General features: G+C 41.6%; 1 protein-coding gene across 4 annotated transcripts in view; it reads right to left on the bottom strand.

Annotated features, from left to right (window-relative positions):
- CHD1 (chromodomain helicase DNA binding protein 1) overlaps nt 1-13,051 on the bottom strand; it is a 48,153-nt gene extending 35,102 nt beyond the window's left edge. For 3 of the 4 annotated variants that reach the window (XM_042864890.1, XM_042864892.1, XM_042864893.1), the window contains exons 1-3: nt 12,996-13,051; nt 11,091-11,291; nt 260-464 (exon numbers count right to left, since the gene is read on the bottom strand). In XM_042864890.1, coding sequence (XP_042720824.1) covers nt 260-464; nt 11,091-11,143 — 258 coding nt within the window. In that variant the 5' untranslated portion in view covers nt 11,144-11,291; nt 12,996-13,051. The remainder of the gene's footprint in view (nt 1-259; nt 465-11,090; nt 11,292-12,995) is intronic. The other variant, XM_042864891.1, reaches the window with a different exon arrangement.
- Nucleotides 13,052-13,617: the final 566 nt, after the last annotated feature.

Here is a 13,617-nt window from a genome sequence, read left to right as displayed (position 1 = left end):
ACTTTTATCTGATTTTGTCTTCCATAAGTAGAAGTTTCTGTATAAAAAAATTTATGGAAGCATCTAACTCAAAATACTTACAAAAATGAAAATTTAAGAGCATTAGTTCAAGTATTTATTCATGGTAAAATTAGACAAATGGTTAAAATCTATACACTTTAAAATATTATGTTTTGTAATGGCAATCTCCTTGAAGCAAACAGGACAGAGTGATATTTTTTTCCCTCCATCAAGGACTCATTTGTATATTTTGTTTTACCTCGGTTCCATCAGCTTTCAGAGGTTTAGCTTGAACTTGTTTCTTCTCTCTAGATGTGTCAGACTCCGATTCGGATTGACTGCCCGACTCTGAACCAGATTCAGAGTCACTGCTACCTGACTGGCTGCTACTTCCATCGCTACTGCTTCCAGAGCTTGAACCAGATCCAGAACCCGAAGCTGACCCAGAATCATCATCTGATCTGCTGCAATTAGAAATTAGTGGGATATTTCACAATGGCTCAAGTACTGAAAAACAATTCATCTTGGCATCACTATGAATGAACTGTTAAATTAGCCCAGTTACATATGCAGAACACTAGCGTATGCAGTTTATCATAAAAGTTGAGATGAAAAAAGGTTAAAATGAATAAGAACTGAGATTTCATTTATCAAACATGTTTTCTGTGGACTAAAAAAAGCAACAAGAATATTCAAATTAATGTCAAGGAGAAATTAAGATGATACAAATGTTTATTACCCAAACACTTATCACCCCCATTCCCCCTCCCCAGAAAAGAAAATCCAAACAGTTGTTCAGATCTATCAAATCTTCAGATTTATCTTCTTATATATATACCTCTTATCAGTAAGTATAAGCTACAAAGACCAGTATTACTAAAATACAAATGACTTTTCCATTTTTACAGATGAGCATTCCCTTATCTTCCTGCCCCCTCCTTTTTTTTTTTTTTAAAGACTGCGTAACTCTTTAAATAAAATATTATATAGACCATCTTTTTTTCTTAATATAATGACACATGAGATTTAGATTAGATATTAGGATAAAATTTTTCACTCAAAGGGTGGCGCGGCCCCGGCACAGCTGCTGAGAGAAGCTGTGCCCCATCCCTGGAGGTGCTCAAGGCCAGGTTTCTGGGACCCTGGGTAGCTCAGCTGGTGAGGAGCAGCACTGTCCACAGTAAGGGGGTTGGGTGGGTTTTGAGATTCCTTCCAACCCAAACCATTCTGTGATTCAATGATCAGAAAACAGTACTTCTCAGCACAGCTAAGTGCCCTAAGGATGGGAGAATTAAGCCCTAACTGCAAATAAAGAAAAATAGAAGAAAAAGAGAAGGGAGAAACCTTGAAACACAAGTGAATATCATACAGATGAGTGCACAATGAAAAGCCACCAAAAATGTGGCAGTCCTACATAATCTTGGAGGAGGAAAAAGAAATTAAACTTCTGTGCAGAGTAAAGAGTGCTCACAGTTGTCGTATGGACAGAAATAACAAGGTAGATTACTAAATCTAAGAAAGATGGGAAGCTCTTAACCAAAAGGATGGTAATAATGTTAGCTTTCCATATAGGGGTAAGAAACTTCACACACACTAATACAATACGAAAGGTTTGAGCACATATGAAGGCACGGGCAATTAAAATTAAGTAACTATTTTAAGGTAGCATGGATGAAACTAATACTGGAAAAAGGCATCTTGGGCCAGACAACTTGCCTACGGCTTCCTCATGAGAGAAGCGGAGGGCAGCACTGAGCTCTGCTCTGTGTGACAGCGACAGGGCCCAAGGGAACAGCATGGAGCTGCGTCAGGGGAGGGCAGCTGGGGGTCAGGAAAAGGGTCTGCAGCACAGGGAGGTGGGTGTGGAATGGGATGCACAGGGCAGTGGGCTTGGCCCTGAGCTGTTGGAGCTTAGGGAGCGTTTGGACACAGCTCTCAGACACACGGTTTGGGTTTTTGGGTGGAGCTGTGCGGAGCCAGGAGGTGGACAAAATAATTCTTACAAGTGTGTTCCCATATGGGATATTCTGTGATGCTATTACTGTTCTTAATACCTGTATTTTATGTGCTTTATAATGTACATGATAGCATATCATAGCATGCCAATTCATTTAGAAATAAATATACATACATTGTAAGTGTTTGCTCAAAAATCTTTATTGATAACAGTGTGAAAAAAAAATGTTTGGAAACCACTGCACTATGATATTTAAAAAAAAAAAAAAAAAAAAAAAAAAGCCCCAAAACAGAGAAAGACAACATTTTCTCCCTAAAACAGACACTTCAAGCAAGCCTTAAATATGAACATAAATCTATAATCTCTGCCACAAGATTACTTATGACCCTCTACTACATCAGCAGTATTTCAGACTACATCTCAGTACACTAGATGGTAACCCTAAGAGGAAAGACAGAATTATTTAAGACAAGGTGCACAAGTTCAAGCACATTCATGCATTGAAGAAGAAAAGTTACATCTATTACCTCCTCACCAGTAAGGAGGGAACTGAGGAAGAGGAAATTTAAAATTCTCTCTTTAAAAGTTTCTACTGTTGGTCAGAATTTTAACTGTTTTTCAAACCATCTGAACAATGATGCAAGCAGTAGTATGAGCTAATGCACCCTGAATATACCTCTCAGTCCTTATCAATACATTCACCTATTGGTGAGGGTTATATAGGGTGAGTTTTGCTGACATCTCTACCGCTACCCAACAGAGCGCCCCCTTAGTGGCGTCAGCAGCAGCAACAGATTCAGCTTTCACAAATATCCTATCAACCTAAAGGACTGAAAAAGTACTGGAACAAGCAGGCAGGTATTTCTTATTGATACCATTCTGCAACAAAATTATACATCAGTGTGAATCAATACAAAACTTACACCACGTTCAAAACAAGGGGTTTCTTTATTGGTAGTTTTCCAAGTGCCTAAATGCTGTATGTATCTAAATACCTCCTGCACTTTCTCTGCACAAAGCATCAATGAATTTAGAAAGCTTGTATGCCAGAGGTTTCAAAAATGTAGTTACTTGACTTCTTGAGGCTCACAGGAAAAGATATACTGAATACAGGAGTTTCATTCAGATTCTTAGTAGCTCAGACGTAATTTTCTTGATTCACTGGAATGGTTGCCCTTATAGCTGTCCTAACGGTAAAGAACAAGCACAATTGACTTGAGGGAAGTCTACATGCTTTTGAGAATCTGAAGACAACCATCTCTCACTCCAACATTTATCAGCAGAAATGATTTAATCTTTCTTGAAGTGAAAAAGGGAGATACAATCTAACATAAAAACATGTTTACTTTCTGTAAATTGTCACTGCAAGTTACCATTGCCAGCCAGTTGACAAGTGAGAAGCATTTCACACTCATCACTCTAAAATTTGACTTTTGAATTAGATGTTCCATTGGAAAAAAAAAAAAAAAAAAAAAAAAAAAAGATAGAAACCTGACTAAGAGCAAGGCAGTTTATTTGCACTGAAAAAACAGAATCTATGTTCAGTTTTAATGCACAGATGTTAAAATATAAATTCAGGGAGGCAGTTCCTGCAAGGCAGTCATAGCACCCTTGTCACTTTCTTTTCCACCTTTGCGTGCTTCTTCAATTTTCCTTTTATTTCTCAAGGCATATTCAACTCGCAGTTCTTTCTATCTAAAGAGCTTGAAATATTATCTGATGTAGTCAAGCTATGGTCCATATTTTTTCTAAGTTTTCCAAAAGCAAGTAATTTGCTCATTAGAGCAAAGTAACACTGCTGACCTCCACATAAATTAATCAACTAAACTGCGATTCTGCTATCAAATCTCTAGGTATAGGACACAGAGAACACTAAAACTAAAATATCTCCTCAATCAAGGACTAAGAATACTGTCATAATGACCTGCTACCTGCTGACTAATGCTGTTACATAAATAACATCACAGGAACAATTCCAGTCCTCTGCTCATCAGAGTTCCCCACACCTTAAAGGAAAGAGGATGTGCTCTCTCTCTTACCCTTTTCCCTTACAGCCTAGGGTCCCTGCCTTTGATTAACATGCTTCCACTTAAAACAGTTCAGCAAAAGGTAAAAGAGAACATCATACTTATGTTGCAGACAGTTGAAGTAGTATGAGAGAGAGGTCTGGACACAACATACCCACATCTTACCCCTTTTCCTCCAACTTAGAAAAAAGTCTGACTGAAATTTGAAAACAGAGAGAAATCTCCACTATCTCCAGGTACCTAGCATAAATTAGGACATTGCTCCCTTTTTCTGGCTTTCTGAACACATGCAAGATAAAAACTCTCTGCAGGAAAATCCAGAGCCAAAGCCTGACTTCTTTCAGCAATTCTGGAAGAAAAGTCATACATCTTACATGATATAGAAGAGGCAGTGCACAGGGCTTAACTGTTTACCTGTGTTTGTCAATTTACACTACTGCACCCAACATTTTTTGTCTTCCCTTTGCTTTGGTTTTGCACTGCTGACTTCTGAGCAACTCTATCCTGTAGTCTAACTATCATTTTTTTCCTGGCTTCTTCAATGATGAAGAAGCTTCCATGACACTCAGTTCTAACAACAATTACAAAAGCCATCAAAGTTACAACAGGTGTGTAGATGAAAAATAATATGGCTAGATAAGCTACAGAACAGAGGTTCTGCTAATATAACATAGGAAAAAAGACAACATTCATTAACTGTTGAAGAGTATGTGTGCTCTTCTAGGCACTTAACTCCATTACTCAAAACCGAGTTTCTGCTTTTTTAAATCCCCTTTTTTTTTTTTATAATATGCCTCATAAGTGTTCTTCTCTCCCTGCTCCAAGTAAATTAAGTATTTGAGAGGAAAGCAGAAGAGGGGCAACACTAAAATGGAAACAGCATTAAGTGATAAAAGGTATTCTTAAATAGGAAATCAAACATTTCATACACTGTATCTTGTTCTTCTACTAAAAACAAACAAAAAAACACCCAAAAACTAAACAAAGATAGCAATACACAGGGCTGCACGAAGCACTCACTGGAGTATCATACAGTTATGGAAATATGGATGCAAGTGTGATGAATAACACGATGATATTCTCTTCAGTACTGCAGAAGTGAGACTACTTCTCTAGCACTGTCTTAGTTACAGCTGGGATAGAACTATTTTCTAGAGTGTCTGGTATAACGCTATGTTTTTTGTTCTAGGAGAAAAACAATGTTATATATAAGCCAATGTTTATAACTGCTGCTAAACTGTGCTGTGTAGATCTACGGCCATTCTCAGCAAAGGCCTGAAGAAACTGGGAGAAAACAGAATTAGGACAGATGACTTAAACTGGCTAAAGGAATACTCTATACTATATGACATCATGCAGAAGCAGTTTTGAAGGGGGTGGGAGTTCATCTCTCTTTCCTACTGCACAGGGGTCTAACTGGACATTGTTCACAGGGTGATAAGCAATTGCTCATGCATGACTTGATCCTTTTCCTTCTCATTATCTCAGTAAGTAGTCTTGTTTTAACCTGTGAGTTCTGCATCTTTTCTCCCCAGCTCTCTCCTCTGTCCTACTGGGAAGGGGAGGAGAGTGCAAACAACTGCATGGTGCTTAGCCACCTGCTGGGTTAAACCACAACAACCGGGCAAACAAATCAAGGCAAAGATGGCAAAGTTAAGTGACAGTAATAACCTGCAGCAGCAGGAATGCAATAGTATCTGCTAAAAATGAATATGCTCTCAGGGTAGGATTTCTGTGCAAAGAAGTACAGTTTCATGCATATTGACAAATTACAAATATAAATATACTGAAAGATTACTTTTCAGTATATTTAGGCAAGAAGCCTCTCTCATCCCTAATCCTTGAGTCAATGAATTATATTTGTATAGTAACATATGTCAAGTCTAATTTGGTATGGAATTCTGACACAGCAGTATTTTACTTTCTAAAACAAAATAAAAAAAACCCTACAAACTACAAAGAAATAAACCCATACTGATTCTGAGAACCCCCAATATATTTAAGAAAAATGTATCTATTAACACACCACTTATTTCAAAACTACTTTGTAAGAAAGGCAACACGGCTTACTAAAAGTACCAGAAGCTGTAACTTCTGCATTTGCTTCTACCCATTAATTTTTCAAATTCGCAGTAAGTACCTATCCAATGAAACTTGAGAATGCTTTGGGAAGATGACATCTGAATAGACAACATCATTGACAGGGAAAGAGACTAAAGGCAACTATTCTGTTACAGAGTGGTTAGTTCCTTCAAGTCTTCAGTTTAGCTTTACTCCCTTACCCTTTATAATTCCTTCAAGGTCCACCTGAAACAAACAGTGAGGAATGAAGTCTGCTAATTTATACAGGGCACTTGAAAGAGCAGCCAAAGGATGAAAAGCTATACGAGTTCCGGGTGTGAAAGACCTGCCTAAGCTTTTAGGCTCCTGTCAGATCTATGTTAATAATGGACCCAAGTGACAATTTATCACTGTTGATTTAGAGTGCATTCATCAGGTTAAGTTACTTGAAGAATCTTCTGCTTTAAAAACACCAGGAAACAGAGCATCAATTTAAGAAAATTAAAATTTCACTTAAAAAAAAAAAAAAAAAAAAGGTGAATTGCTACAAGGTCTTTGAAAAACAAATGTGATGACAGTGGACTGTTTTTTTGTTTTGTTTTTGTTTCAAATAGTTCAGACGTAGAAGGAACACAAATGTTGATTATGAAGCCCATACAGGATGAGCAGAGAAACACGTACAAAATAACAAATGATTAAAACTTAATATTTACATTAAAGGTGGCTTTCTGTTTGCTAATTTGTTTTAAGGAAATGCTACCTAAAATTTATTTTAAAATAAAACAAGAACAAGAAAACACCTCACAGGCAGGAGATACCAGAGTACCCCAAGGGCCTACTGCTCTGCTGGGTACACAGACCATCCTTCTTTGTGCAGCTGGTTCCAGCAGCAAAACAATAATGTCTTTATCAGAAACTCCTTCAAACCACCAGCAAAAAAAGTATTAAATACAACTTAATCCAAAAATCACTTCTAATGCTCTATCTGTCAATATCTGGTACGTGAACTTACCTGTACCACAGTAACCAAATTCTGAAAGCTTCACTGAAGAATGCAAAAAAATCTAAAGTTTTGAAGCACTGAGAATAGTAGAGCAGAAGCAAGTACTTGCCAAGTGAAATTAGATAGAGACTGGGATGTGGAAATTTCTTCCACAAACTCTCTTGCTATCCACACACAGTTTTCTTACTATTATTTATTAAACTAACAATAAAAAGATGTTAGCAAGAGGGAATAATTCTGCAAGAATGCTTGGGGAGTTTCTATTTTAACTCTAACTTCTTGAAAGCAAGAATCTATTGCAGTGGCTTTATCTTCTCTATCTTCCAGGGAAATTATGAATTTCTATATCAAACTGGAAAACACAGCCTCATGCTCAGCACCTGCAACAAGGGAAATTTTTCTGCATTTCTATCAGAAAGAAGGCTACAACAGTGAAAAGGAGAACAGCCAAAAGCCATTTCTTCCACCAACTTAACTGCTTGCTTTTCACAGCTAGGGAAATTATGAATTTCTTTGTCAAACTGAAACCTGCTGATAATGTCCTTGGTCTTCATTAGATATCATTTGTGGTTCGTGCATGAAATGAATTAAACCTGCAAAAGTTGCTATCTTTGGTTAACATCAGCTCTGAAGCATATCAAGAATGGTAAAATTCTTTGTCCTAAGCAACTGCTTTCAGCTTACAGGAAAAAGTGCCCTGCATTCCATTCAGCTGCTTTCTAGATAAGCTGTGCTGAGCACATCCCTTTTTACCTATGAAGTAGGAAGGCCTTCACAAGTCCTCCATACCTTGTTCTTCAGGAAACATAGGAAGAGTGAAGAGATGGGAAATCAGATTACTATTCAATTACCATCAGTGTTTCACTTCTGCAGTCCCTGTTCTACCTGGAGCTTGTCTTGCTGTTCAGGTATAACTGCCCTTCCTTGCTGATTGAGCTTTCTTACTACTAGCTAACTAGTGTGCATTTACTCATAGTCAAGACTGCAGTGGGAATGCTTTCAGGAACACTGCACAAAAAACACACTGCCTGACTTTAAGGGCCAACTTCTCAGAGCACTGGTATTAAGTTTTTATGCCTCACATTCACTTGTTATCTTGGTGAATAGTATCTGCTGTATTTTACCTTGAGCTACTTAAATATGCCATAGTGACTTCAAGTGAATAAAAAGCTGGAGAGTAGACTCTACTGCAATTGTCACACAGGAATCAGAATAGCAAGCAAGAAGATTAGATGACAGTGTTTATCTTGGTCTATAGCTTCCATCATGCTTAGTACTAGAACTGATTTATAGCTTCACAGGTTGCTAAAGTAGCAAGGGAAGTCCAAGCAGTACCAAAAAGGTATTCAACTATGAAAACCAAGAGATGCACTTTTCTAACTGTAGTAAAACACAGCTTCATGCTCAGCACCTGCAACAAGGGAAATTTTTCTCCATTTCTATCAGAAAGAAGGCTACAACAGTGAAAAAGAGAACAGCACAAAAGCCATTTCTTCCACCAACTTAATTGCTTGCTCTTCGCAGCTAGTCACAGGGAGTAAAAGAAAGCTCCAATTCCTTAATGCAGCACTAACCAACATACAAAGTTCAAGGCCTGTGAGTGATCTTTTCTGCAGTAATCCCAATGCTGATGATTCTAGAGTCCTTCCACACCTACTGCAAGACATGTTTCCTTGAAACAATATCCATGAGGCCTGTGTAGTTTTGTCAATCCTGTTTTAACCCACTGTTCCCCTTACCTTTCCTAAGTAATACTGGTGGCTTCCCTACTTCAGTGTATATTTGCGATCACAGCTGTTATTCCAGAATGACGGCCATGCAAGTTTACACCAGGGCAAGTGGTCACTCCGTACTTGTGAACTAACATAATTTAAAACATCTGTTTTAAATCAATGCTGCTGCTTGGATTTTCACTCTATTTACCTTAATCTCTTCTACCCACATCTGAAAGTTTAATCTGCTTTGCAGTCTCTTCTCAGTAGCAATTCTCAATTGATTTCTCAATCGTTTTGCTTCTCTCCTCAGCCTAGATAAGGATAATACACTATCCACAGTACTATCACCAATTATTCTTCCATTTTGTAAAATTCCATAACTCACACCTATGGGTTTAAAAGCTAAACACAGCAACATTTCCCTAAATACAGTTAACTATTCGTCTACAGTTAGCTGCAGGTGACTTAAGCAATTCCCCTGGTAGTAAAAAAAAAAACTGTAGAATTGTGGAGATTTTTATAATCAATAGAAGAACTCTACAAGACTAAACAAAGAGCAAGGCAACTTAAGGTAGTCCTTTCGCAATTATTATTTTGATAATGGAGGCAGGCTAGAAGGAAACTTCCATCACTTAAAATTGAAAGCTTTCAGTTTTTCTTTACAAAAACAGGGAGATCTGGTAATATACAGTCAGCTGGCAAACTAGGTTTTCCAATACCTTCCTGAGAAACAGGCTACAGGGTTAATGATTGTTACAAGCCTAAAAAAATAAAACAGCTGTTAGCATTTTACATTTTTTAAAACTTTAAGTTGCACTGAACAGCACTTTTAAGATAAAGAACAAACATTTCACAAGTAATCATCAATTTTCAAGTACCTCCTGAAACTTTTACTAAAGTTGCTGGGAAGTTTTCAAGATGTTTAGTTGTTTTAATCAATTTTGCTAAAGTTATCATTTGCTACAGTTTTAAAATAACTTTAATACATTTAATGCATTTGGGGACAAATTTGATACAAAGTAGCTTTCCTACCTTATCTCTTGTAAGGTAATTTGTTTATGTAATAAAAAACTTGCACACGAACTCAGAGTAATCCCTGTTAATCACTCAGGACTTCTACATGAGAAAACTAGCCTTACTCACACTGTTTTGTTTCATCTTTCTCTTCTCATCTAATTATGTTTTCATGGTTTGTTTTTTTTTTGGTGTGTGTTTGTTTTTCAAAGTAACCAAGAATATTTTGACATTTACTAGAAAAAACTCAAAATTCATCTGCTAGCTAGAATCCATTACCAGTATAAACATATCAGCTTAATGGCTAGCCATTTTTCCTATTTTATTTCTTCATTTGATGAAATGATTTAGATCTCCCTCCCCTACCCAAATGGATATTTCCATTAAGTCCACGGAACTCAGCATTCTTTCTGACCTCCAATTCGTGCAGTCAGAAAGAGGTGCAAAGTCAAACTGGTAAATGAACAGCATGATCACAACCACCTCTTAGAAGAGAAGTCTACACTTGTTTCATATTTGTGAGATTGCTTTGACTTCTTAATTCTCCAGCATTGTTCACATTTTCACATTTATTAGTTTCCCTAATTAGTGCAGGGTAGGAGACTCCTGTTGAATTTTGCACAGTTCCAGAAAGAAAACTTTCAATTCCACCTCAGTAAGTTTGCTGCCATTCTGCATGGAGGAAGGAAGGTTTAAATTGAGGTCTTACAACCAAGTGAACACTGCACTGGCTTTCAGTATTAGAGGACTGTGCTTATGTTGAAGTTTATTCATTACATTTCATTTTTCCTTGTAATTAAAAAAAGAAAAGCTGGTAAACTGCAATTTCATTTTGGAAAACAAACAGAAATTTAATGATTTCAATGATTACACTGCTTTAACGGCTCTGTGAAAAAGGAAGCCTCATGAAGTATACTACAAGTCAAAAACTGAAATCAACAGCTCACTGCTCCCATTTCAGAGATGGCCTTGCACATCCCAGGCACTGGCTTTACTTTAACTTTACAGTTCTGTTTCAGCTTTTGACTTTTCAAACATTTCTTCAAAAGAGTAACACTGTTCTGTTGGATGCTGATGCAGTTTTATTATTACCTAAGCTTTATTATATAAAGGATCTGCACGATCGTTACAATTCTTAGCTGAAGCAAAATGAATGTAACAAGCAGATAAGCATCTATAAGAAAGCACACCCAGTTCTCCTGTCTACAGTTTGCTCACTAATCAGAGGGTTCTGGGACACAGTGAAAACATAAATCAATTTTAACAAAGTACAGAAGAGTACACATCCATGAATAACTGAAATGAGTGCTTACCTTGACTCTCCACTGCTGTTTCTTACACTTTCTTCATCACTGTGCCCATTCATTGTAAGTATTAAGAGGCTAAGAAGAAAGTCCACTCAGGTTACAAGGTGTATGTCAAGAATCCCCCTTCCAGTACTTCTTTGTATGCTTTCAAAGAAATGTGTTTGACTTGGTATTCTCTATAGATGGCCAAGAATTCTGCCCAAGTACCTAAAATGATAAAGGAAAACACTGACAAAAATTGAAAATTAAATTTCCAACTAAAAATATAACAGAAACAACTTGGCCTACCATACTAACACTGAAAGCAGGCACCTATCGCATTTCACACCTTTTTAACTGAAAACCAGCATTCTGTGTTATCCATTCATGGTTCCCATTCTTCTCAACAGGTCTTTTTTATCTGCTGTACTTAAACAAAAACTAATAATAGAGAGGAATCAAAACATATAAAATGCAGAGAAGAAAACACCTGCGCAGTTTTTTGGGCAACTGCAGTCAGGTCCCATTGCACTCCTTTATGCAACTTTTCATTGACACTGCTATAAAGATGACAGTTCTGCTAAACCACTAAATGCAGAACAGGAAACGTTATGGAAATGACCCTCACTTAAGTATTGTAGAGTGAGAAGAATGGTTTACTGTGCATGTGCACTGCACCTCGCAGTTTAACTTTTGCCATAGTTCTGACTTTGTGACAAATTAGCTATACACTTTGAAGGAAAACTAAATACATAGGTAAAGACTACAGACATCGATGCTCTGCCAAGATCTGCAGAAGCTAATACAGTGGAAGCAATTCCACACACATACATGCTGTTTACATACAGCTGGGGGCAGAAGCAGGAAGATGAAGACCGCCCCGTTTAAAAAAAAAAAAAAAAAAAAAAGTCCAAACAATCAAACTAGCCAGGTTCTGCAGACTGAATGATCCCCATTTCACATGCAGGAGCACCTTAGATTTGATCTGGAGTCTCAGATGCAGTCCACACACCTAAACGCGAGCCTAAACTTTTGCTCTCTAGGCACAAGCAGAAACTCACTCAGAGAAAGCAGTTCCCGTACGTTTCCTGGCGTGAGAGCCTTCGGAGCTGCCGGCGGGCTGCCTGCCCCGGGCTGCTCTCCCTGGCGAGCAGCGGCCCTGCCCTCCGTCCGTGGGGGAAAGGGAGGGAACGAGGCCGCTGCGGGATGGGAAATTCCCCACGCTCAGACCCCTCTTAGCTACTCGGGACAGCAAACAAAGGCGATGACGGAGGGAGAATGAGCAGAAGGAGCCCTTTAACCCGCGAAAGGCCGCGAGGCGAGGCCGGGGCTCGGCAGCCGTTGCCTGAGAAGGCCGCGTTCCGCACCGCGCCCTGCGCGCGGAAGAGCGCCCGCGGGGCCCCGAGCTCCGCACCCCGGGAAGCACGGCGAGCAGCCCCGCCGCCCGCTCCGAGGCGACCCACTTCGAGGCGACCCGCGCCGAGGCCCGCCGCTGCTCTCCCTCCGACCGCCCCCAGGCGCTGCAGCGGGGGCCCGTCCGGAGCTGCCTCCCGCCCCCGGAGCCGGCGCTGGGCGGGCGGCGCGGCCTGCACAGGCGCCGCTCCCGGCCAACGTTCCCTGGCAGCGTCCGCGAGGCCGCCGCCGTCCTCCGCGCTCGCTTCCCCCGGCGCCCCCCACGGCCGGAGGAGAGCCAAGGCCGCGCTCCGCTCCCCGCCGGCTCGGCACGGGCTCCCCCCGCAGGAGCCAGCGAGAGCGGCTCGACGCCGGCCGGCCGACCTGGCCCTCGCCGTTCCCTCCCTCATTCCGCGGAAAACAGCCCCACGCCCCTCACCCAGCCCTCCCGCTCCCCCCGCACGCCCGATCCGTCTCTGGGCGCCACACAACTCCGGTCCGGCGTGTGGGAAAGAGTAACTGCGGCGGGCCGCTTCCTACCTGCGCGCGTCCGGCTCGGCCGGCCAGGCCTTCCCCGGCCCGAGCCTACGTGCGCCGTGCGGGGCGCTTCGTGCCGCAGCCCGCGGTCGGGAGCTGCTCCCGCGGCCGCGGCGGGGCCTGGGCCGCCGCTCAGTGCCGCCGGCTCCCGGCAACCCTGCGCGGAACGCTCTCCCGCCGCCCTCGGCGGCTCCGAACAATGGGCCCCGGCGTGGGTAGGGAGGGGCGCGGAGAGAAGCAGGGTGGGCGCTGCGCTGCGCCGCTCCGCTCCGCCGCCGCTTAAGTCCTGCCGACCGCCGCCATCACGCCGCTCAGCCTCCCCCTCCCGCGGTCGGATGGAAACCCCGGGCGTGATGTCAGCCCAGCGCCCTGGGACCGAGCGGGAGGAGGAGGAGGAGAAGGAAGGCGTAGAGGAGGAGCCACGGCCGGGCCGCGCGGAGGGCGGCGGGGCCGGCCGAGCCTCCTCCTCACGGCGCAGAGCTCCGGGCGGCGCCTCCCCCGCAGGCGGGCGGCGCGGAGGGCCGGGCCGGTTGGAGGGCGCTGGGCGCGGCCTGGCCCGGTGGGACGCCATGAATCGAGCGGGCCGCGCTGTGCCTCGTGCTAGCGCTCGGATTCCCTGTGTAAA

Source organism: Lagopus leucura, unplaced genomic scaffold (assembly GCF_019238085.1).
Source record: "Lagopus leucura isolate 7727_CA_CO unplaced genomic scaffold, USGS_WTPT01 Super-Scaffold_774, whole genome shotgun sequence".
Lineage (NCBI taxonomy): Eukaryota > Metazoa > Chordata > Aves > Galliformes > Phasianidae > Lagopus > Lagopus leucura.
This window is presented reverse-complemented; position numbering and strand designations above follow the sequence as displayed.